At 37.7% G+C, this 26,546-nt stretch overlaps 1 protein-coding gene across 3 annotated transcripts in view; it reads right to left on the bottom strand.

Annotated features, from left to right (window-relative positions):
* Positions 1–24,051, bottom strand: part of cercam (cerebral endothelial cell adhesion molecule) — a 29,424-nt gene extending 5,373 nt beyond the window's left edge. For 2 of the 3 annotated variants that reach the window (XM_077543028.1, XM_077543027.1), the window contains exons 1-11: positions 6,810–7,479; positions 4,385–4,495; positions 4,112–4,229; positions 3,487–3,621; positions 3,201–3,405; positions 2,815–2,934; positions 2,646–2,722; positions 2,120–2,226; positions 1,316–1,448; positions 1,081–1,208; positions 763–966 (exon numbers count right to left, since the gene is read on the bottom strand). In XM_077543028.1, the coding sequence (XP_077399154.1) occupies positions 763–966; positions 1,081–1,208; positions 1,316–1,448; positions 2,120–2,226; positions 2,646–2,722; positions 2,815–2,934; positions 3,201–3,405; positions 3,487–3,621; positions 4,112–4,229; positions 4,385–4,495; positions 6,810–7,018 (1,547 nt within the window). In that variant the 5' untranslated portion in view covers positions 7,019–7,479. Of the gene's footprint in view, positions 1–762; positions 967–1,080; positions 1,209–1,315; positions 1,449–2,119; positions 2,227–2,645; positions 2,723–2,814; positions 2,935–3,200; positions 3,406–3,486; positions 3,622–4,111; positions 4,230–4,384; positions 4,496–6,809; positions 7,480–23,873 lie in introns of those variants that run through there. The other variant, XM_077543029.1, reaches the window with a different exon arrangement.
* Between the last annotated feature and the right edge of the window lie 2,495 nt (positions 24,052–26,546).

The following is a 26,546-nucleotide window of genomic DNA, read 5'->3' as shown; positions in this document are numbered from 1 at the left end:
AAGGCCAAACGTGAGACTCAGAAGTGCTGTGTAGTCATTGTCCATTTCGTTGTGAATAAGTGAAGCATGTTGACTGCTGAATTAGAATTCCAGAAGTGCTGGCTATAATCCAGCTTTCCGCACATGTTCGAGCACACGGACACAGCCAAGCCTTCTGGTGCGCAGGCCTCTCAAGTATTTCTTCCCGCATCATCAGTGTGTTTTATATTATGTATCTCATTCGCTCTGCGGCGATATGGCCAACTATGTAACAGGAAGGCTTTTCTGGGATCGACGCGGCGTTGGGATTGCATGCAATTGCAGGAAGAAAAAAAAAAGTGAGCAACATAGAACACAATGATAACATGTGCAAACATTTTGCTATGGGCCATTAAAACAAAGTGTGGGGGAGGAAGAGAGGGCAGCTCTCACTAGGAAAAGTTAAACATGCATCTGAGTTCAATTCAAATCTGCGTAATTGGCCTAAAAAGGTCGCATAAGTATCCATCGCTTCACAATCTACATACACACTGTACTGTATGCAGAGGACATGATACTGTATACACTGTGGGTTTATGAAACCGCAAGATGAGATATTTACAGACATTTAAAGATCAGCCTCTGCCTTGGACTTCCTGGTCTGGCCACAAAAAAAAAAAAAAAAAAAAAAATTGGGAAAGGAACCATTGGCTTCCACTTTATGCTTAAAATGACAGCAAAAACAATCAACATCGGTAAGTTGTAGAGAAAGAAATGAACCTGACGAAGCGTATGGATACGTACTTGGGGTGTCTGTCGTACATGATGGGGAGGAATTCGTCGACGGGCAGCATCTTGGAAAGTGGCTCGGCATTGAGCAGCTTCTGGGCTCCCTGCTGGGAGATGGCGTAAGAGAGGGTCCAGTAGGAATAGTCGGCCACCACCAGGTTCTGGACCTCGTCCACCGCTTCCTCTTTTGCCGGGTTCACCTGCTTCCTACCAAAGTATCTGCGGCGAAGCAAAGCAACAGATGGAAAAATGAACGTTTTGGCAAAGTCTTGTCTTGGGGACAAGATGTTGATTTTGTTGACTCATTGGAAGAGGTAATAAAAGAATCCTCACATGAGGTCCCAGTCCAGCTCCGCCAGCTCCACCTCCTCCATCAGCCGCAGCACTCGTCGTTTAAAGTTTGCCTGGAAGCGAACGTCGTCCTCGAGCACCAGAGCCTTGTCCAGCTGTATGTCCACCATCTGGAAAGAACAACATTATCGCACCCGAACCAATTACCCAACGCCTGGAATAGCTAATCGACCCATTTTTGTGAATATTTTATTATTGTGCCTGACGCTCATGTTACCTCTTTCCAGATGTAGAAGTGGCTAAGGAAGCAGCCAACCTCTCCTTTGGTGAGGGTACGACCCGAAAATGGGTCGTAGTAGCCTGGTAGTAAGTCAACACCCAGAATCTTGATGTCGCTGCTGTTCAATGCACTGCACACACACACACACACACACACACACACAGATATATGAACAGGATATTTCCACAAACAGCTACATTGCGGTTTCTGCAGGTATCAGCAAACCTGATTTAATAAGTTTTGTGTTGCGGTACTTTTCCGCCACGAGGTGGCATTAGTGTTTCATGTTATACGTTGGTGACAGGAACGGTACATTTTCTTTTCAAATTCAGAGCAATTTGTATTTGGAACATGAAGTAACTTGTGGACTCCAAGCCCTTTTGTTAATTGTGAATTGCAACTAGTCACCTGTCCCCACAAATACAAATATGTTTTTAATCACATTTATTATTGCTAAAATGTATTATAGGGACTTCGCTGCACGATGTAGTATGTAAAATAAAGCATGAACAACATTTTTATGTCAATTGTATTTAATTTTTTAATACCTCTGGACATTATATTTAATTATTTTTAATGCAGCCATTTACAGCCTTAAGTTTAACAAAATCAATTTAAAATGGCTTTTAATGTTTTTTAATGACCTGCAGAAACCCTGTACATTCCACATGACAACATTCCCTGATTACTACACAAGTCACGACTCACAAGATAAAGGGACTGGATCAGTTGTTTTTTTAAATTCTGGATGGAGCAAATTGTTATGAACAGATTTTCAGATTTCTGTATGAGTGTACTCACTTTCCATCCACTGCATCGACCACCTTGACGTCGATCTCCAGCTCATTCAGGGAGAACAACATCCTATCTCTCCGGTCTGGGCGCCGCCGCAGATTAATCAAATAAATCTAAGGAAGACCCAAAACAGAAAAAAAAACATGTTTATCAAAAAAGGTCTTTTTTTTTTTTATCATTTAAAATATTAAAGATTATTACGCTTATGCATTATATTTTAAAATTTTAGATACCGGTATATTGTTCAGTTTGCTTTAAAACAACCAAATAAATGAAAAGAATTATCCACTTGTCAAGCTTAATAGAGTGAAAGAATGAGGTCAGTTTCCCATAATTTTCCTGACGAGACTGGAAAAACTCCCCCCCCCCCCGGTCTTGCTGTAACTACTATCTACGGCCAGTAAACACCTAATCCACAAAAATGTGCACAAACACGATAAAAAGCAGAAGTTTTTTATTGCTTTTTTAAAAATTTATCTAATAATTCACACCACCATATAATCACTCTTAGATGGAGTAGAGACGTGTTTACCTCATCAAAGCCCATGAGGTCTCTCTGCTTGGGGAACATGTGGACGTATCGGGAGGGTTTCATAGGAGGACCGTCAACTATTGGAAGAAAAAAAGATACACTGGCTGCATTTTCATATGGTATGTAAAAGAGGAATCAAGGCAAACACAGATTTGGAATTTGAGCTTACTCATGGACTCCAAGTGGACGTGGACAAAGTTGAGGCGATCGTCCTCCAGAGTGTGCTGAGGTTTGGCCGGCATATTCAAGTAGCCGTAGCGCTCCTTATTGCACAGGTACATCTGAATCTCTGCAATCAATTAACAAAGATTTACAGCATAAGGACCAGAACTGAGGACTCATTACTACACCCTGGACTGGTCGCCCGTCAATAACAGAGCACGTTGTGATAGACAACCACTAAAACTCCCATTCACATCATCACTGAGTGGGAAACAAACTGCCACACCAGTAAAATCACTTTGAAGCTTTTACTGATTGGTCTTTAACCTCATGAGCCACTGAGAATGTTGATACAAAATGTTTGGAATATCACAATTTGGAGCATTTGCAAACCTGCGGCTCGGCAGGAGAAGGCAAAGACGATGATGTCGTCGTAGGGCCAGGAGTACTCCTTGTGAGGAGGGTAGAAAGCCAATTTCTTCATTCCTTCCTTCCTTAAGTCCAGCAACATGGTGGAGTGAACCATTGGTACGGGGAAACAGCCCAGGCGGTGACGGTTGCGGGTGGGGAAATACTCTGCTGTCCTTCGATAATAACCCTAAAAGAAAAAACATTACAACGAATAGAGTTAAAAAAAAAAAAAAAGAACTTTTCTGAGGCCTGTAAAGTAACGCCTCACCTGTGGCGTTATTCCACACCAATAATTGGAGTACGCTCCCTGAGAGTCCAGCATGGGAGCTATGACTGACTTGTTCTCAGCTATCAACAGGTTGAGGGTGTCAGGGTTGGTAAGGATGTTATCGGTGTCTGCATACTGGAACAAAAGATAGTCTTTTGATTAAAACTTGTGTTTTGCAATATTCAAAACATGGCCTATAACTCAACACAAACTTCCACCAATACCGACAAAAGTGAGAATAATCCGTACTTTTTTACCAACGCAGTGATTTTGCTTGCAATGAATGACTAAATGAAATGTAGAGTAACTGATTTGTTAATTTGGGTGTGTTAGTTTTCAAGCTAGCTGGCTACTTCCTCGGTCAAAGATGTTAGAATTACACACAAGATGCTAACATTGAATCCTACGATGGGGTGAAAGCTTCAACAGTGACAAAATGGCCTCCAAGGACGGCTATGGTATATATTTATGAAGGAATAATAATTGACATATCCAGTATTTATGTTTATGTAAACTCTATAACGTCTTGCTTAATCCTGCTCAATCACAAACAACATTTTGTCCTTCTGCTTCCATACTTGGCGGAGGTGTGTTCACTCCTCAAAGGCATAGTTGTATTCCATACCAGGATGTAGTCAGCCCAGCGTTTCCTGGCAAAGTTGAGCGCCGCCTGTTTTAGCTTCATCACATACTCGTATCTGCTGTAAGGCCAATGTTTTGGGCCCATCTCTCCCACATAGGACCTGAAACAGGCCATTGTATAGACTCACATTTCTTGTAAAAAAAAAACACAAAAAAGCAATCATACATGCATAATGATAGAAATATGATCAATTGAATTTGCTGAAGACAGAATTAGTTGCAGATGATTTAACCTGCACTGCAAATGAAGACTTACGCAGGTTGTTCCATCGGTCTCCACTCCACATAATGATAAAATTTCTGCATGGTGGTGAGCCATTCTTTCAACATGGCTGTGGTGTTATCTGCATTGTGATCTGTGGCTGCCCTGAGGAGCACACAAAAGCCAGGTTGAAATCCAAGAGAATATGGATGGACAACGGCGTGGGAAAATCAGCCACTCAATTCTCGGTGTTAATACAATGCGCCAGCTTAATAACATATCTTCTTTGCAATACCAGTCAAATGTTTGAAGACATTTCCTCATTTAATAGTGTCTCAAAACTTTTGTTTGGTCATCATTGTCCACTGGTGAGCAGTCAGGGCCAGCAATGCCTTCAGAAGCACTGAACTACATTTACAAACTAAATGTTAATATTTGCGCTATTGTATAAACTTAGTCTCGACATTTCCAAGCATTTATCTCGGCTGCACGGCTTCCAGTGATGTATGCTGATATCAGATTTTTATTTTTTGCCCAATTCAGATTTCATCCTCTGTGTGCTGCCATGTCAATTTAATCCACCCAGGGCCTTCAGAATTAGTCGTGCTAGTTGATATAACTTAAATTTCTAGCATTATGGGATGGTTTCTATAACCAATTTCAAATTGTTCCTCACAGATCCAGTAGGGGGGCAACCTTGATGAAGTCAGCATTTTTCCATCCTTTTGATTTGTTAGGTAAGAACAAAACAACCACATTTTACAACCGACTTTGACGAGCAAAACACATCTGATATAAGATGCAAACACAATTACGTCTAATACACAACATTTCTAGTGAGTCTGATAAAGTCTTTGAAATGTATTGAGTTGCTTATGTTTTGGACATTTGATTAGATAAATATGGATTCTGAACTGCTCCAAAGGATGAACGTGGCACAGTTGTGTGTGTTATATTTTTGTATACTGCAGTGTTGACAATTTTAATAATTGTGATGCGACAGTGGTGGAATAAGTCGGGTAAGTTCCCACTGAAGGACCAGGCATCAAATGCACGGCCAGCCACTGTCATTGTGTCATATAAATGATCAAAACTGCTTTTTTTTTAATATTCCTACGTACCCAAAAAAATCACACACCGCTGATTTTAATGAATAATCTTCTGTTAATTTCCATATAGCACAACTTTTCTCGATAAACATACAGTATGTATACAGTGTAAATTGGAAAGAAGGACCTGTTACCACACGTTTGCATATTTACAAGTCATACATATAAGCTATTCTCTGTTTTTACTTCTTCTTGAATTGCAGGCGACGAAAATGACATCACACTCCCAATATATGTCCAGCAAAAGCACTTTGCCAAAGCAACATCTGTATCGGCACAACGTAAGATCAAATTGCAAGCTGTTTGCACAAAATTTCACAAAGTGAAATCGCAATGCTGTCGCCACAGTATTGATAGCAAATATCTACTTAACTCAGGCCTGTAACAAAGGCTAAAACTTCACAGCGCTTCCACGTCCTTCCCTGTGGTTGGCTCTCTCGAAAACCGCGCTCCAAAACCAGCAGACATTCAACAGCTTCTTTTCCCCTTGCCAAGAATTGAGTCATGAGTTCATTGTGACACATTTGTGCTGCCCACTTCTGTTGTTGATCAGTATTACTGCTGTATTGTGCATTATAGTTCTATGCATTTGTGTGTACAATATGTCCTAAATAGTGCTCAAACTCCACACAGTCACACCTCACAACCCAAATCTTAGAACAGAGGCAGACGTGCTAACGAGTCCGCTGTGTTGCCCTGGTTCACATCTATGCATCAATTTTCTATATCAATTGCCCTCATTTGTATCACAGGTGAGCTGGAGCAGGTTTCACCTGCCAGATTGGGAGAGAGGTGGAGGACATCGATTGGTTCCTGCGGTGTGAAAGCCCCTACAGAGACAAGCATCCATTCAGAACACCTATGGACAATTCAGAGTTATCAGTTATCGTAACATGCACGTTTTGGAAATGTCAACGCAAGCTGGCCTGAATAACCAGTAATCTAGTAAGAGGTGTTTCAACAAAGAACCTCAAAGCTGTGTGGCAGATGTGCTAACTACTGGTTCACAGAGCCCACGGAATAGGATGCACAGATATTTGATTATGAAAGAAATATTTAAGGTTTGGGATTTATTTCTGGATGGAAATGTATGTACCTCAACTAATAATAATGACAAAGAACGCAAAATGCCCCAACTTTACTGCAAACATGAATCCAAAACAAAAGGCATTCGCTAAAAACAATGGCACATGATTTTTTTGCGTGACAACCTCTAAAAAATGACCCATATTGGGCCTCGAACCTAAGTTTGACAAAGAAGTGGAGACACATAAGTAGAAGTTGAGTGAACGCGGAGCTTGCTGCTGGGAGAATGCGACGTTGTGCCCCAATCAAACACAAAACAATACTACTAATAAAGATTCACCCACCAAATCGAGATGCGGTCTTTGGGATAGTCGAGCCTCTCCAGAGCTCCGAGGTAGTAAGGCAGGGAGTGAGCAGCGTTCCTAGCTATGATGGCGACCACCACAGTCGGAGGCTGCATTCTCGACTCCTCAGGAGACTTCTCCTCGGAGAAGTAGCATCGAGCCGGGCACAACAAGACCCCCAAAACGCACAGAAGGTAGCGGACTAACATGGCGAAAAGCTCCGAATGTGCCGCTTCTCCTTCGTCTTCTTCTGAAAGGAAAGAAGGAAGGAGTACAGGGAGCTGCCGGACGCGTCAGCAGTCCAAGTTACTACACGGAGAAAAAAAAAGGAGGGGGGCATTCCCACGTCGTTTCCAAGCCCCCTTTTTCTCTTTCCCAGCGTACAAGTTAAAACATTTCCCCTCTTCTTGGTTTACAACTTCCGCCTATGTAACAACTAATTCCAAGTCACTAAATTAGGCTCACAAAGATTTTGAAAAACAAAAACGATTTGGTCGAAAAAATGAACGTCATGTGTTTTCCCGTGACCATGAATAACACAAATTGTGCAATGATGCAAAGTCAACATTAGCGCAGACCGAGTTATGAGCTTTAAAAAGTCAAATCGAAATCGAACTTTAGGAAAAAGCTGCAGATGATTAAAACGTGACGTTTCAAGTAATCACGGCAGCAGTTGCAAGGTTTGGCCACTGAGAGGCGCCGTTTGACCAATTGAAAAGCCCCATACTACTGCAGTGGCCTGCGTGACAAATGCTTCCTGCGACTGTCCCGATATACGACACTTCAAGGTTACGTACGGCGCGCGCAAGAAAACGCCGTCACGTGGCATAAAAAGGTACGCTCAATTACCGCCGTCATTTATTTATATTATATGAAATACAGAACATTTATATTAATTTATTTCTGATTCTCTAACTTCGCAAATAATAATAATAAGAAAAAGAACAATAATGATAATAATAATAACAGTAATAAATCACATGCCATTTTATTGCTGAAAAAAGTTGTATGTAACAGTTTCATAGTTCTGCTCATTGATTTCTATACCATGGGAAAATACAGTAGTGGAAAGGAAATATTTGGGACTATTTCATTATTTTCTTTATTGCGATATGTTTTGTTTAATAATGGTGCCATTCTGAATTGCCTTGTAGTTTAATTTGATTCCCTTTGTGTTTTGCCTGACCACTACATATCTTAACAAATCTGTTAAAGTTATTTAAATGTATGAGCATAAACCAGTGTTTCATAAATAGGGTGCTGTGTCAGTGGCTCATTATGTGCTTTGAGAGATGCAGGTGTGTCGAGGAAAATTATACAGCTTTATTCAATTGGTCAGAAAATTATTATATTTCTAGTGCTACAAATAATGCATCTTTTCTCTCATGTATTTATGCCAGAGATGTATACTGACGGGCAGAATAATTATTACCTAATTAACTGTATCCACAAGTTAAGTGTACTCATGTTGTGGCTGAGTATTTACCTGTCAGTTTACCCTCAGGGATAAATATAATGTCTAAGATCAATAAAATAAGTTTAGCATAGAAAAACAAACCTGTATGTGGCCTCAGGTTGACTCGAGGAAGTGTTAATGTACAAAATAATGATTAGTAATGTCAGCACTGATGTTATAGCGCTAATACAAGAGGTGTCCTGGCTGGTCCACCACTTTCATTTCTCAATAAAGTAGATGAGTCTGGATTGCCATGGCAACCACACTGATACTGTCTGCCTTACTACAAATTGTAGCTTTAGCTGAGTAATATTATATCGCTGTTGTTGCTATTTTCATTCCAAAAGTTGCAGTTAAAAATATGCATGTGAATATTGTTAATATCTGTCTTCATGTAATGCAGAAACATTTCTGTCCAAATAAACCCATCTATGGCATTTTGCATTGTGTTAGCGTTTAGCTAGCAGACTTTCGTAAGTTATGTATTTTGGTTAAATAAACAATGTGTAATACTTGATGTTTTATGCATAAACTTTACCTGGAAATGACAACAGACCACTTGAAGCAAACACTTGGCCTCCATTTTGGAGAAATGCTTACTATCTGCTGCTTGTTGTGACATTGGCCGCCATCATTTAGCACGCTTAACTCAAATTTTTGCTCACAATTCAAGACAAAAAACAAATTAGCAGAGCGATGGCTATGAATCTCTCAGGAAAATATGATTTTAGAAATGCATTACACATTTTTTTCTCTGAATAAGATTACCTTTTCCCTCATAATATTGTAACTTTTTGTCATCGTATAAAGGCATTTTCTTATACAATTATTTACATAACACTTGTGTTATTAAAACTTCTTACCTCTTACTATGATAATATAATATCATAACATTGTAATGTTATTGTCACACTATTACAAGGGAAAAACCTTGCAATAGTGTGACACAAACCTTCAACCTTGTAATATCACTTTTTTTTAAATGAACTGAAAAATAATTGTTGCCAAAATAAATGTTATTCTGTTTTTAAAAAAAATTCTCAGTAATTTTTTTCACAAAAAATTTTCATTTAATTCTTGTAATATTTATTTATTTTTCCTTAATTTCCAACTTTATACCTGTTGACATATATATATTTTTTTGTTGTTGGGTGTTTTTTTTATATATATATTTTTATAATATTGAAACTTATTTTCTCTTAAGATTACCATTTTTTTCTCATAATAAATTAATATTCTAGGGAAAAATCTGACTTCATTCTTGTTACTACATTTTTTTCTTTTGCAATACAAATGTGCCTTATTCTCACACTTTTTTAAATCTAAAAAATATGGATTTTTTTCTTTCACAATTTGCTAACTGTTCACAGAACTTTTTTTTATAACTTGGAAGTCCTTATTGTTTAAAAGAAAGAAACACATAATTTTTCTCATTATGTTTGTTTTTATGATAATATTCTGACTTCATTCAGGTAATTTGAACGTATTTTTCTCAAAAAAAATAAAGTATTTTATTCTTGTAATATTACAACTATAGTTTAGAAACATGACTTACAAACAAGGTTATTTTAGTTAACTAAAACTAACGAAAAAACTAAAACTAAAATTCAAAAAACAATTTCGTTAACGAAATAAAATAAAAACGAAAATGCTTATTAAAAAACGAAAACTAACTGAAGCTACATTTTATGTTTACAAAACTAACTATAATTATAGCAAAATGTCCTTTGTTTTAGTCTTTGGTAATCAATTTAATGCATGAGCCTTTGGGGATGATTACTTTGATATTAACCAGAATAAGGACATTTGAAAGTGTGTCACACAAAAGAGACGTCATCTAGCAGCAGCCAATAGAAAAGCATCTGAAGATGACGTTGCTCCCATGGCGTTTTTTAAATATTGCGCACAGTAATACAAAGTAATACACACTTTTAAAAATAAAAATAAAAATAACAAACTACAACTAATACTGAAACTAAGTAAAACTAAACTAAAACTAACCATTTATGAAAAAACTAAAACTAATAAAAACTAACAGAACCACACTGAAAAGTAATTAAAACTAACTCAATTTAAAAAACAAAACTCAAAACGAAATAAAAACTAAAATGAAACATTTCAAAACTATAACCCTGCTTTCAAATGGGACTTTTTTCTCTAACGTCATTGTACATTTTTCTTGAATAATAATATTTTCTTCTGATATTTTTGGCAGTAATATGACAACTTTATTCTTCAAATTTGACATATTTTTCTCTTAATTCTACCATTTTTCTTTTCTTTTCTGAATTACCTCAGTTGTCTTCCATATCAAAAAAATAACACTGCAAGGTGTATATAATGAATTAAGACTCTGTTGGCGGGATCCAAGCAAAAGCCCGGGCAGCCCCCCCTGACAATAGCAGCGTCGGGCATTAAAAGGGTCATTTGTGTGGACAGGTCAGGGGTTGAGGGTCAAAACTCTCCTTTTCATGACACCCAGAGTGTCGCCACGCTCACACACCAACACACACACGTATATCAGGGGGCCACTTTCCCAGCGTTCTGTGGCTGCGCGCGAGCTGGGAGAGTTCAACCTTGGGTGCACTAACTTTTCACAGCGAGGTCAAGGGTGGCACTGGCGTTTGTGCGCGGGGGTGTGTGAATGGCGAGCGTAAGGAAAAGGAAAAAGTTAGAGAAAGGGATCCAAGACAAAAAGAAATTCATCATTGTTTGGCAAAAGAAAATGTATACAGCCTCACTTGACCTCATCTGACATGTTTAAAGGGAGAGTTCAGCTAAATTACACACATTACAATAACACAGTTTGCAGATTGTTTTGGGTAGAAAAATGAGGAGTTTCGAAACATTGGCCCAAATATTAAGGACATCCTGATGATCAGGCAACCCCCAACGTCCTCGGATATAAAATTACAACTTTATCATTATATTTGATTTTTACTAAAGAAATGTGAAATGGAAATCTCCTAATATTACGTTTTATTTATTATTTCATAGCTTTTCATTATTGATTTTTTTAAATTCGAATGTTTTCGCTCCTATTCAACTTAACCTAAACCCCCTTCCATGCTCAGGTGTGTGCCCTGTGCCACCCCGTCACCTCCCACTTTGCACGCCACTGGTGATGATTGTTGTATATTATGGCTGACCTTACCAGTTCACCACATCTATACACCTTCTTTGTATATGGTAAACGTGTCTCGTGTGTGTTCAGATCAGCTGCGTATGGACGTCCAAGATCCGTGACATTCTCCCAAGCTTCCGGGACCTTTATTGCCACGGCAATAATCAATAGCGTTCCCACAGAGACGCCTTTTTGGCCGGGGCGGGTCAATAGCTGTCACTCAGGGTCTGAGCCGAGGCACGTACCCTCTTACTCAGCAGCTACAGAGGGCTCGGCTCTGTCTACTATGGCTACACCCCCCTCCCCAACGGCACTCTGACACCACGGATATCAGTAGTGTCATGTTTGAACAATTTAAAGAGTCACATATTGTAGTAGTGTAGTACATGAGGACTTGTGTCCAAATTTGTCAGCGTGATGCTATTGTTGCACTGCAAAAAGGACTGTAGAAATTTAAAGAAAAAAATATAGTAAAATAAGAAAATTATTACTTCAAATAAGCAAAATTATCTGCCAACAGAACATTTTTTTTAACTTAAATTCACCTGTAAGATTTTGTAAAATAAAAAAATAATAACAACGGCGGTCTTGAAAATAGTATTTTCAGACTAAAAACCAGTAATGTCGACTTTTTTCAAGCTGTAATAAATAGAACTATTTTCTTAAAATACATGTGTTATTTTTTTACAGTTGGATAACTTAGCCTGAGTGTCAAGCAGGGAGGTAACAGGTCCCAGTTCCTGAGGGTAGGCACTCCACCACTAGACCACTGAGCTGGTAGTGAAAGAAGGACAAATGAACTTAGTAAATATAACAAAATGAACCATTTTGCACTCGTCTGGTTTCACACTTGTTTTTTCCCCATTTATCTTATTATTAGATTATGCAAAATCTTAAAATAAGAAAACTATGAAACCCCAGTTCAGGGCCTTTGATGTTGGTTAGTTGTCATCTTAAAATGTGGGAAATGCTTGTTTGAATCCTCACAGTACTTAAAACTGGCTGTTAACACTCAATGCCAAGATTGCTTGATAAAATAAGATAATTAAGTAATAAGTATCTTAAAATAAGCACAATGGTCTTGCCTGACAATTTCATTTTAAGTAAAAATTACTTGTCAAATCAAAATAAGCAAATTTACGTTCAATTTAAGAAATTATATCTTACTTAAGATTTAAGTTTTGGCAGTGTTTGGATCATTGCGCCGAGCCAAAAGGAATTCAAGCTACTAAAAAAATGCAAACAAGAAGTCGACCTGTAAAATGAATTCAGAGATGTGTTGTTAAATCCATTATACATGTTTTATGATAGTTGCTAAAAACAAGGAGGTACAGCATTTCAGTGTTCTTGATTGTATGGAGGGCATGGCTAAATCCAGCTCTACCATTTTGTAGCCTAACTAGCTAGCTATGGCTACACACCGAAAATGTGTCTTCCCTAGATGTTATTATTTAAAGAACAGTTTGGTGTAGTTATATAAATTTACAAGTGAAAATGTGATGCTATCTGCTAGCTGAGAGGAACCCCAGAAACCTGTTAGCTTACAAGCTAGCTAGTGGCTAGCGCCTCTTGGAAAGCCCCATGACAACCATTGGGATATATTCCAGCCACTAGAGGCTTTACGTGAGATATTTTTTTTAGGGATGTGTAGGCACAAGAAAGTTGTGGGGCATGGTTGTATGTATCAGCAGACACGCCCATACGATTTTCGAGTGGCGACAATGGCTTTATTTTCACGATTTTGAAGCCTCATTTTATATACTCGACCGGGCGATGGCACTTTTACTGTATTAAAAATGCATTAAAAATACTTTGAGGCGAGCTGGCCTGCATATTATTCATGATGAAATGGTCGGAAATGATTCATTTAGCACACTTTCGCCTAAATAAATAAATAGTTGATTAAGACATAAACTTGATGTATAGGGGAAGCTTTACATTAGCCCTGTTACTCCCCGGATGACGCTGTCCATCCGCCCTGGTTGCCAGGCAACAGTGCAGCCAATGTCAAAGAATTCTGGGGGATGTTTAGGCAGTGGCATGTGAGTGGGGGGAGGAAGGAAGGTGTGTTTGTATGTGCGTTAGAGGGATGATTGGGGGGCGTGAAGAAGGGAGGGAGGGTGAGGGTGGAGGAAAGAGTCACTTTTAATCCTTTAATGTGAGACATGATGCCATGAGCTGATTCTTCCTGGATTTATTTGGCAGACACCAGATGCTGCTGTCTTGCTTTCCAGTATGTCTTTTATATTTAAAACAGAGAAATTTAATTGGGAGATAATGTGTAGTGTTTTTTAAAAGTAATTTATTCAACTTGGATTTGATTGTGTTGTTCCTACCATTAGTTTGTTATTCAAACAGCCCAAGCAGGCAGGACAGGCATATGCTTTTATGTTTTGTTTTTTTTTTGATTGGTCAGCAGGGCAATTTTGTTTGAGCCCTCTGAACTCTACCCAGCAACAAGTGACAAGGCAAATGTCTAGCTTTATGTCAGTGATTCAAGAATCGCTGAATTAATTTCAAACAGAATTAACAGTAAAAAAAATAAATAAATTAAAAGAAGAAAGAAAAATCCAGCCAAACATTTGAACAATAAATATTAATTAAAAATTTGTTTTTATTAAAGAATTAAGTCAATTTAAAAAAAAACAATGTCAGATTGTAAGAGACTTAAGTTTTTAACATGTGTGCATACTGTTTTGTTTTACTAAGATGACTACCCTATTTCCTCTAATAGGTTCCATGCATGCCCCAATTGGTCACCGGGTGTGTCAGCTGCTTAAGAAAAATAAACATCATTCTCAAAAGGGCGCCTCTTATCCCATCAGGACAAAAACAGGTTGTAACTGTAATTATCTCAGTTCATTGACGCTTTTGTTCACAAATGAACATTAAATTGTTTAATTGCTGAGCCTATTTGAACTCTGTTGCAAACCAAAACAGCAGCATACAAACAAACCTCATAAATACACAAATAGCCTTGTATATTTTATTTTTACATAAGTTTTGCCTTAGTCTATCTCAACTGAATTGAGGTACACCCTGGACTATTCACCTATCAATCATGGGTCTAACATATGCAACCATTTACACTCGCATTCAAACGAGAGTCTTCACTGAAGCTAGCATACATTACGCTATTGGAGACTGGGAGGAAACCACGTTGTGCCTTGGCAACGCTAAACCACGAAACCACTGTACCGAGAGAGTCTTAAACACTTCACACAGTCTTAGCCTAACTCTCTCTCTCTCTGCCTCTCTCTCTCTCTCTCTCTCTCTCTCTCTCTCTCTCTCTCTCTCTTAGCGGGATGGTTTGATGGCCCACCCTGCCGATTGGGCCGCCCTCTCCCCTGCCAAGCCTTTTAGCCAGTGGGTTAAACATTGATTTGTGAATGGGGAGAGGCACAGTGGTCCCCGCGTGGAGCGCAGCAGTCTCCTACTGCTTCTGTGTGTACACACACACCGCCACTATACACCACCAAGAGCATCGGTTGCCATAAAAGGCACTCAGCCAAAAGGCCTTCATTCGACAATGCTGGACACGCCATACTGAGCCCTCACATTTTCTTTGTCATTGTAGCTATTTAGACAATGATACTTGATTCTCTTAATCTCATTAACTTGAGACAAATATGCACAGCAATACCGAGGGAGTGTTTGAGCCACACGGAAGAAACAAACAAACTATTACTACTACAAATATTACTACAGAAAAAAACGTGAAAGTATAAAACCTATGTAACATTATAAGAATAAAGTCATAATTTTATTGAATGAAGTCGTGATTTCACAAGATGAAAGTTGTAATTTACACAGACTTAAGAAGTTACAAGGAAAATGTCTAAATATTACAAGAATAAAGTCGGAGGACCCAATTTTCGTACCCAGTCTAACTGAGTGCATGGGTGGAGTTTTCTGTCTTTTAGTATTTTCGTAGACCAGCACAGTTATAAATTTCTATTTACACCGTTGTGGGAGTGATCACAGGCAACTTGATTGAAGCAAATTGTATGCGCCGGGGACAGGTAATAAAACATAACCTTGGAGTCGGAATAGAAAAGAAAATTAAGATGAAAATAAACGTGTTACATTATTTTCATAAGGATACACCTTTAATCTAAAATGTATTTGATCTCAAAAGTATAAGCCTTATTCTCAAATGAAATTAATACAATTATAACTTCAATCTCAATTTTTTTTTTTTATTGTTAGACAATTTATGACTAATACACTCTAAAAACAGTTGGGTCAAAAGTAACCAAATTATGGATAAAAAATGGACCGATCCACTTTATGGGTCAATTTGACCTAACTTTCTAGGTTGTTTTATACAAAATGGCCTTCTTCTTTTTTTACCCAAGTAAAGGATCTGATATTAATATTTATGAGTTGTTTTACGCTGAAAGACCCATTTCTTGACTCAAAGTTGGGTCAAATCGACCCAAGTATAAGATCGGTCCATTTTTTACATATAATTGGGTTATTTTTTTACCCAACTGTTTTTAGAGTGTACCTTGAAAATATAGTATTTATCCTCATGATATTACAATTTTTGTCTAAAAAATATAATATTTTTCATATCGAAAATATACTTTTTTTTCATATATAATTGACTTCATTCTTTATTCTTGTAATGTTATGGTTTCAATCTTGAAAATATACATCTTTATTTCCTGTAAAATTACAACCTTACAGTATTTTGATTATTTATGCCTTTTTATTCAGAAATTATGACTTTAATCACATAGAATTACGAATTTAAAATTTAATTTGAAAACTACACATTTTATTAATAAAATAAAGACTGACTATACGCAACTATAAGATTAAAACATTAATCTCAAAATTAAGTTTAATATATAACTTTTATATTTTCATATTTTAAGTTTTTATCTTGAAACTATATCGAGGGTAATTTGGTAAGAATATGATTTTAATTTTAAACTTCATTCCTGTAACGACTTTAGCCTTGTAGGGTTTGTGTTGTTTTTTTCAGGGTGGCCCTCATACTCGTCCGTACCGTGTGAGTAAACACAAGACTGAAATGCTTTGGAAAACTGTGTGAGGAAGCAATATTTTGCAACACATGATTTGGCGCGTTCTTCCCAAGGCGACATTTAATGTAGCTACAAGGTAAAATCTCTCCAAACCCCATCGGCCATCAAGGTGAGAGTGAAAGTGGAAGCCTCTTGACTTCCTGGGTTTTCCCGCCTCGGGAGGAGTCAGCGCATGAAAAGGGCAAAGCGAGGAAGGAGAGGACGCTTTTCACCACTTTTGCAACCCGCAAGAAAAGAGCAATGAATGAGTGACTGGCTGGATGAATGAGAGGCGGGCTGAGGCTGAAGAGGGGCTCTGGCCCCGTGGATCAGCAGAGGTTAACTCGGTTTCTTCACAGCGATGAAAAGGGGAAGGGGGAGGAGGAGGGGGTGGATTGAGCTTTAAAGAGGAGGACCCCCTGCGCCCAGGGCGGGATCAGTCAGGATGATTTATTAGAGACTCAAGAGAGAGGAGAGAAGAAGAAGAAGAAGAAGAAAAAGGGAGTGGACAGGGGGAGTTTGTACGCATCAAACAAACGCTGCAGCGTTAGAAATGTGCTGAGACACTTTATTAGGCACACCTGCACATTCTAGAATGATATTATAAAAGAGCCTTTACAAACATAATAATGTTCAGATGCTTTAAACCCTAGAGAGGTACACGTCTGCGCACACCAAGGTTATTTTAATTAACTAAAACTAACGGAAAAAACTACAACTAAAATAAAAATAAAAACTATTTTGTTAACGGAATAAAATAAAAACGAAAATGCTTTTTTTAAACCGAAAACTAACTGAAGTTCTATTTTATGTTTACAAAATGAACTAAAACTAACTATAATTATAGCAAAAATGTCCATCGTTTTAGTCTTTGATAATTAATTTAATGCATGAGCCTTTGGGGGTGGTTTTAAATGTGATTTTAAGTAGATTTATTTTTATATTAATCAGCATAAGGACTTTTGAACGTGTGTCACACAAAAGTGACTTCATCTAGAAGCAGCAGCCAATAGAAAAGCACCTTCAGATGATGTCGCTCCCATGGTGTTTATTAAATATTGCGCACACGTAATACACTTTTTTCTAAACCAAAACTATTACTGAAACTAACTAAAACTAAACTAAAACAAAGCATTTATGAAATAACTAAAATTAATCAAAACTAACAGAACCCCCTGAAATTAATTACAATTAACTAAATTTAAAAAACAAAACGAAATAAAAAATACCTTAAATGAAAAATTCCAAAACTATAATAACCCTGGCGCACACCGAGCAATGCGGCAGAAAGTGACAGAAGTGGACTTGAGGTGGTTTTGAGGCTCTGTATTATTTTTAATGAACCACAAAAACATGTCAGGAAGAATCAGATTACCACAAAGAGAGCAACAATAGCTACAATAGCAGTACTGTGGATTTAACCGTTCGCCACCCGCTTGATGAAAAATTTTCAAGGCATGTCCACCACAAAATAACTAGCATCACTGTGCACTTAAATAGTGCTTTATTTTGATCATATGTTCACAAACCCATATTCAGTTATCTCATTCAAACGCATTGGAGTGTAGCTTACGAACTTACCGGTGTGTCAACAGACAGAAGGGTTCACCTATTTTGTTTAGTATAACTTTCAGAACAAAGGGTGTTTTTTTCTATTTGGTGCCATTTTAAATCCATCTACGTTGCTTCTAGCCACATCTTAGCTAGCGCTAAGCTGGTTCGTCTCTCAGGTTCGGCGTCTAAGTTTGCAAACTCCCTTTCGGTTCTTGCTCGCACGGCGTGAGCTGGCCAACAGCGAGGCATGTATAGGCAGTTTACTTGAAAATTTTCAACATTTATTTCATAATATTATGAGTTTATTCTGGTAACACATTTTACCATTCTGGTAAAAATAAAATTTTGTAATATTACAGTTTTTGTTCCAATTTTTTCTAAGAAATAAACAAAAACAAAAACAAAAAAACATTTATTTTTTAAAGTCAAAATTTACTATGGTCAATATTATTATATACAAATGAAATAACCAGTTTTTCTAGCAATAATACGATGGTCCTGTGTTTATTTTTAACATCACAGATTTAGTAACATTATGACTTTATTAGTGTAGTATTACAACTTTTTTAAATAAAATTAGACTTTACTATTATAATATTCAGATTTTTATAAAAACAAGACATTTATTCAATAGTATTACAATTTTATTCTTGTAACATTTTTCCTAAGAATATTATTTAATTCTTATAAAAAAATGTTTAAAAAAATAGTGCTGTCAAAGTTAAAGCGATAACTAATTAATTAATAACCAATCACAAAAAAATGATCGCATTAATCATGTATTAATGCAGATTAATCACACTATTAATTTTGACTGCAGATGAACCTTTAGCTTGACAGCGGATGGTTACGTTAAAGGTAGCACAGGTTGTGTTTAAGCAAAAAACATAACTACATGCATTAAAATAAAGCATTTAATAAATGTTTGCGTATGACATTCAGAATATTGGTTCATGTCAAACTATTGGGGTCTTTTTATTTTAAATTATGCAAGTAAATTGATTAGAAAAAGAGGACGATGAGAGTGTGCAGTGGATAAAAAAATTGATTAAATGTCAAAATAATTAACACATATCAGGTACTCTTTAAATTGGCATTTTTAATTAAGCAATTAATTGTGATTAATCAAAATTCTAAGATGTGATTAATCTGATTTAAAAAAATTTTTGACAGCTCTATTAAAAAACTATAAAGTGTCTCATCAATTTATTCTGTGGCAATACTACAAGTTTTCTTTTTTTCTTTCTCTCATAAAACATATGCTAATTTTCTTAGTTTATTCTTCCACCCTAATACACGCCAATTTGAGCCTGGTTTGGACCAGCCGTTCGGGAACATCCCAAAATTCCTGATGGTCACCTCACCCCTGATGCTTACACCTGCATATTGAGCCATTAATCAAGTGCCCTCACAAAGAAAATGATGCTCAATTTTGATTGACACTGATGCAGATCAGACATGTACGACTTGACTACAACCATATGTTTATTATTGTGATCGCAGTTTGCAGTCGTGCAGCGGTTTTCAAATTGTCTTCAAAAATATCTTTACAATAGCCTTTTTATTTGACCATTTATGGCTCTTCTAATAGAGATCAGGACATCATGTGACTATTTCTCTGAACACGCCCGTAGCAGGAAAAGTCATGTGCCGCGTTACTGGACTACAGTGACTAGGAGGGCTAACACTAGCGTTTATCCGTCAGCTTTCTGCCTAAGAGCATTGACAGTCACTTTGATGAAAAGGACATGATACACATGCGTAAGGTGGACAGGTTGGATTGCCAATGAAGTGTCAGGAGTGCCTTTTTAACTCGGCGATGCTGCCAAATTTAATTAATTACCCCCTTACACTGGTGAGTGCTTTCAAATCTGATCATACAAAGGCTTTACAAGTTTGAACCATCCGGATTTGTGACCCCTTTATATGTGGTAAAAATGCCACCGAAGTTAGCAGTTTCACGCAAATCTTGCAGTGTTATTTAAGTACGTTAGCTTAACTTAGCATCTGCTAATTGGGTCGCGGCCATCGTCATTTATGCCGTAAAAAGTCTTCTTCATGGAGTTGGTCAGTTATTAAATTCAACTATATGTATTAAACCGTCGCCGCACAAAAAAACGAAACAGTTTGTTTCCCCCACATTTTGCGTGTGGTAACTTGCCTGAAGCTAAAGTTAGCATCTGAAGATTCAGCCACTATGTACAAAGTGCCCGATCCCATCCTTTGCCTTCATTTAATAGCTATACAATTGAGCTACATCTACACGACTAACTAATTCAGTAATTGACTCACTCACCTGCCAGCCCGAACTGATACTGCGGGATCAGCGGGATTTTACCCGGTTGGCCACCAGGTGGCGCTGTTTTTCTTTTGGCCTGCAAGTTCATTTCAAAAGCAGCAATTAAAGTGCTTTTGGTAGAGACCTGGTCAGACCCAGAGTGACTAACTTACAGTGGCTTGCATTTTCCCGCTTGGTCGTCCTAAATTATGGACCTTTTGGCAGCTATTTTGTGCAGAATGGATCATACGCATTTTTTAAACAAACGTCTCTCTCTCTCTCTCTCTCTCTCTCTCTCTCTCTCTCGCTCTCCGGTGACGGCCGTGAGCTCTCTACTCACTCTGTCTCCCCTCCCCCCATTGTAGCCAGGCTGCTGGCCGACACACAGCCAAACTAATTAAACAATACACTGTCAAAAGTAAAAGTCAGATAGCAGAAAACACTGAGAAAAGGCAATATTAAAGAAAAAGGAGTGGAGCTGACACACCAAATGCGTCCTAACTAATCATCGCAGAGCCCTGAAGTGCACTTGCTTGGAGAAGACAGAGTAAGCAGCACAAAAACAAACAAAATAATGTGTAAATAATGGTCCTATAGCATGTTTGGCTGATCATTTTTCTACTAGTAATTTAATGTTGTGGTATTTGTATTTGTTGGGAACAGTATAGGTGAGGGGAATAAACCCTGTTGCTCCACTAGAAGGAAGAGATCAATAACAGGGCTTAATCTGCTTTTTGGGATTAAGAAAAAAAATAAATAAAAAAATAAAATATATATAGCAATTACATTGAAAACATATATACAAATAACTAGTTTTTAAATGTGACTGCAAATAACTTTTGCATTTTGCACCCAATTTTGTAAACCCTGCCTCTACTAATAGTAATTCAAGCATATTCTAGCACAAGAAAGTTAAAGTGTGATTTCATTTCATTATTTGAGCTCTTAAAAAATATCAAATTTGTCTTGTACCTTGCCTTATTATCTCCTTATTTAGGCTTTATGTTTAGAGAATATGACAAGTGGTCAAATCAATTTCTTTAGCACTCTTGACTTTTTTTTATATTTTCATAATTTTTCATATATACTGATTGTGATCTAGTAAGTTATTTAAATTTTTGATCATATATAATATGACTATTGACGTTGGTTATTTATTGGAATGTTTAATCTATTTTAGATTGATAGATTAATACATATGACATTTACATCTTCATTAAAACACTGTAAACCAAAGTGGGCCGGTCTGAGCCATGAAACTGCAGGGCTGAAAATGAGTCAGGCCCTGCTCGCCTGATATGAAGTGATCTCTACACAAGCAATGAGGAGGATCCCAAATCCTCCGTTTTGTTGTTCACAATTTTTATGGCTGCTGTGATCCATTGGCTACGCATTGGTTCCTCTTTTGGTAGCCTGGAAAATGCGCAATCCTTTTTTTGCCTCCACAACAGCTGTCAATCATTGTTAAAGTGGCGTTTGCCGTTTACTCAAAGTGGCAGACGCGTTTTCTATGCTGCCAAAATGGCTGCGCTAACGCCTATTTTGGGACGCGTGACGTCAACGTCCGGATCTCTATTAGCAGATTAACGCCTGTTTTAGCTGTTCACAATGGGTACTCCAGCAAGCCTCTGGCCTTTGAATTTCACGCCCTCTGTCTGCGGATGTGAGGTCATGTGGCAATGTGTACTGAAGAAGGGAGTGTGCAGTTTCATTTTTCGGCCACATGTGACAGTATAGCGATTCAAAATTCAATTTCCTGCATTTAGCAGCTTTAAGTTTTCTGCTCAATAGTTTTGCATTAAATCTTTTATAACCGTCAAACTTTTTTGGCACAAATTTATCTAACTTTAGGGTACAATGTATTTGTATTTATGTGTATTTTTTTGTTGTTGCTACAATTAGTGTTCAAGTTGAAACTGTATAATGTTAGACTGACTGAAACTATTCAGTTATATTTAACTTTTATACATTTTATATTTAGATTAAATCTTTCAAAACGGTTTGTATTCATTTAAAATATTTATTTTTGGTACATTTCTATTTCATTTTTGTACGCAATGCCTTTTGATCATGATTTAACTGCATTTAATTTTTTAGTTTAAACTGTGAATAACATTACATTGACTTAAAATTACATATTACACCTAATACTTTTTCGTTTTTTTTTTAGGTAGTGCAAAAAGTTTTTTCTTATAGTCAAATAACAGGACCAAAATATTAGGAAGCTCTCTCAGTGCTGCGCAATAATAAACACTTTGTCAGAATCTCTTGACAGCTGCACACGTGGCGTAATCATCCATATAGGCAAAGTTGCTCGATTTGACAACACGTCTTGTGTCACCTCCCATAATGCACTTCTTCTTTAGCCAACAAGGAGCCCTGCTTAGTACACAAATCTCCTCTCTTCTCTGCAGAATGGCTGCACATGGCGCTTGAAGGCACCACTTTATGTGGCAAGTGCCTGGCTGCAAGAGGCACACTGACACGTCATGCAGTGCGGGCCGCCGAGTAAACAGTGTCAGGATTGTAATCTTTTCTCTCTTTTTTTAAGAAAAAAAATGAATAAAAGGGGGATGAGCAAAGAGAGGGAGAAGATAAAACGGTTGTTGTGTCTTTAAGAGGAGCTGCTGGTTTCTCATCGCAGCTGTTGGCTGGCTGGCGTGCGTGCGTGCGTGTGTGTGTGTGACACAGAGGACAGCCGAGATTCATGACTTAAGCAGTACAATGGACATTTATCACCCCGTGGTGTTATTCAAATTCAGTACCAAGCGAGGAGGCTCTCCGCGCTCCTCCCTGCGCCTTGCGTCGTGCCCCCCCTTCTCCCCCCTACTCTCTCTCTCCCTCTCTTGTATTGTTGAGGCAAGAAAAAGGCAGCGGGGCACACGGACACGCACCCAGTCACAGCTCGACACCCACGAGGAAAGGATGGCGAGGAAGGAAAAAAAGGGGGAAAAGGCATCTGCAAGGACGAAGCTGCACCTTTTTGAATTTTTCTGGCAGACGTTCGAACGCATCGACGCACGAGGGGGCACTTGAACGCAGCAGGGAAGTGAAGCAAGGACGCGCTCAGAAAGAGGGAGCTAAGAGTGTGATGTTTCATTTTTTCCCCCTGACGTTTTGGGGTTACAATTCCGAAGATACCTGCAGCGAGTATTCTCCTTTAAACGGGGAAAGGATTTCCCCCCCTTTTTCCTGCCTTCTTCTTCCATTGGCCTTTTATGCGTCTGGAAGTGAACCAATGACAGGTGCACAAATGGCGCCCTCCGAATGGACTTTAGAAATCATTTAGGAGAAATATGCACATTTTAATATAAATGACGTCAAAGGAGGTGATTTATTTATTTTTGTTTGTTTTATTTAAGTGGGAAATGCTGGTGCAGAGATGTGGACTGATTTGAGGTGAACTTAAAAAACTAGTTATGAAAAAAGTCTCTTTGGTTATGTAGTAGATATGTTTTGGTTTGTAATGACGGCAAATATGTTCAGTATCCTGACCTGGGGGGTATGTGAGTGAGTGAGGGGGAGTTAGCTGGAGAATATCACTAATACTGCAATATCCTTATCAAAAAAAAAAAAAAACACCTTAAATGATATTTGAAGTATGTCTTTTTTTCGTTACCTTCCTATGAGGACAAGTGGGGTCTTTTAGCGGCTGATTGTCCAAACGCAATTCTTGCGTCCACTCCAGTACGACCACCAAGAATTGTGTATGGACATCTGTTGCTGCAGACTCGCATTCATCACGTCATGACACGTCACGTCACGTCACGCCGAGGCCTCGCTTTTCCTTTCCTTAGTGTCACTACAGGTAAGGAAGAAAAAAAAACACACGTTATTTTTTGTTAGTTTGACCAAGGGGTGAGAATGGAGGGTCACAGGTCTCGCGATGCGTTCAGGGCAAACGTCGTGGGCCGCCCCCCGATTGGTATTTACACTTTGTCGAACATCTAATCAAGGCTGTTTGCTTTAAATGGCAAATATCGAGCGGGGGAGCGTCAATGTATCGACTTTGCTTTGGCAAATAGTAGAAAAGCAGTAAGTTGAGTGCTGACAGGCCGCCCTGCAGTGACGCACATTCAGCACCAGATGAACACCCCCCATGAACCTATCACCACCATCCTGCAAAAACGAAAAAAAAAGCAATAAAACACACTAAACAAAGGGAATGCAATATTTACATTTAAATCAGTAATTGCAATTATTCAAATCATAAGATGATTGACACACAATAATTGGAATGAATTAAAACAAATAGTGTACACGGGGGAAGAAAGGCCTGACGATAGATGATTTTAGCAGTATGTTTGTTTTTTCCTTGTTTTAAAGCTTAGAATCCCCCTTTTTTTGACCCCCCCCCCCCTCCTCCTGTGACAAATGCATGTTTGTCACTCCAAATAATGACAACTCATGGGAAAAAATAAAATGCTATAATAATTGCTTGTGAGAAGATTTACAGTTTTGTTTATCACACACACACACACACACACACACACACACACACACGCAATTATTGCGAATTATTTTATGGTTTCATTCTATTGTGAATTACATTTTGACATCGCAATATTTTGGCCGTGCACTTGCAAAAACGTGTCTCACTAATACTCTTGTTTCTTTTATAAATATGATTGCAAAACAACTGCATGTGAGATTTTTTAAATATATATATATATATATATATATATATATATATATATATATATATATATATATATAAATATGTGTGTACAATATATGTGGAAAACGTTTTGCATTGCGCAAACGAACACACACACACACACACACACACACACACACGCGGAAAAGCAATCAGGTATACACTAGATTGATTTTTTTTCCACTTTAATTAAAACTAGAGGTAAAAAAAATAAATAAAAGGTTGAGTATTAATCAATGCCTGCATGGCATGTATTTTATTAGGCTACTAAATTATAATTAATTAATGAATATACATTTCCTGACAGACAGACCTTAAGTTGTGATGTCTGTCAATCATCCGCGTTGAGTGGGAATGCATGCTGTACTCCAAAATGCATGTATCAGTCAGTCATGAATTTAGCATTGCTTAACTGTTAAAGCAATGACGTATGAGTTACAGTAAAAGAGGAAATGAACATCCCCTCCCGTCTTTGGAAATCAAACAAATCATCTTTGTGAAGGTCTAATTGTAAAAGTATCTCTTTTTATTCTCCACTGAGGCCCTCTCATTAGCATTCCCTTTGCAGCTTATTTTGCCCGCTTAGCCGTTGCAAAATGGGACCTTACAGGAAAGAAAAAAAGGGGGGAGGGGGGGGGGGGAATCTCTTTTGGGTCACCAGGGGCGCTCGTAGGAGAAGGCAAGCCCGAGGCAACACCTCGACCTCACGCAGTGATCCTGGAACACACACACAAGCGCGCGCGCGCTCAAACACACACACGTGTCTCGGATTGCTCAGCAGGTTAGCAGACTTAACATGTCCCTCAAGTTAGCCTAAAAATATATTCATTCAAAATATGAGAATGTAAAATTACAATAGAAATCATGTGGAAGAAAAAAAAAACAACAGTTTCCTGCAGGTAAATTCCTTTATTTACAAAAAAATAAAATACATTTAAAGTAGGCCTTGCAAGTGAACACAAATTGCATTATTTTCAGTCGTTTGACTTCACTCATTAAATGGGCTACATAATTACGACATATTTCATATATATAATTGATTAAATGAATAGCACCATTTATGATCAGAAAACGGTAAAAAAAAAAAAAAAACTTTAATTATACTATAACTACAGAAATACTTTTTTAAACCTGGGGCACAAAAGGGGGAAAATGAATTTTGATGTTGTGTTTATGGTGTTGTATGGAGTCACCACATGTAGTAAATGACAACTAAAATAATACAAAACACAGTAAGGTTGTAGTAAATAAAAATGTCGCCAGTGTAAAAAAAGAGAAAAAAAAGAGGGGGGTAAATGACTAAAAATAAAGAGCTGCTACGAGTAGGATGGAAATGCTGCATATTGTGTGAATACAAATGTGCACATATAATACACGTGGGTGCAGTAAATGAAGGGATAATAGCAAGCATTCTATAAAGGCTATAATTTCATTTAAAGAAACAAATTAAAAGCATGGAGGAAAAAACATTTTAAAATGGTAGTGGGGGGATTTAATATTGTGTTTTGTTTTTGTGTTCATTTAGTTAGTAAGAGCACTCGTGAAAATAGACAAACACAGCATTCCTTCCACTAGTAAACTAAGTAAAGGTTACGTAACCTAATAATGCAGCTAACATAGAAAAAGGGAAACTAG

The sequence above is a fragment of the Vanacampus margaritifer genome, chromosome 14 (assembly GCF_051991255.1).
Source record: "Vanacampus margaritifer isolate UIUO_Vmar chromosome 14, RoL_Vmar_1.0, whole genome shotgun sequence".
Lineage (NCBI taxonomy): Eukaryota > Metazoa > Chordata > Actinopteri > Syngnathiformes > Syngnathidae > Vanacampus > Vanacampus margaritifer.
This window is presented reverse-complemented; position numbering and strand designations above follow the sequence as displayed.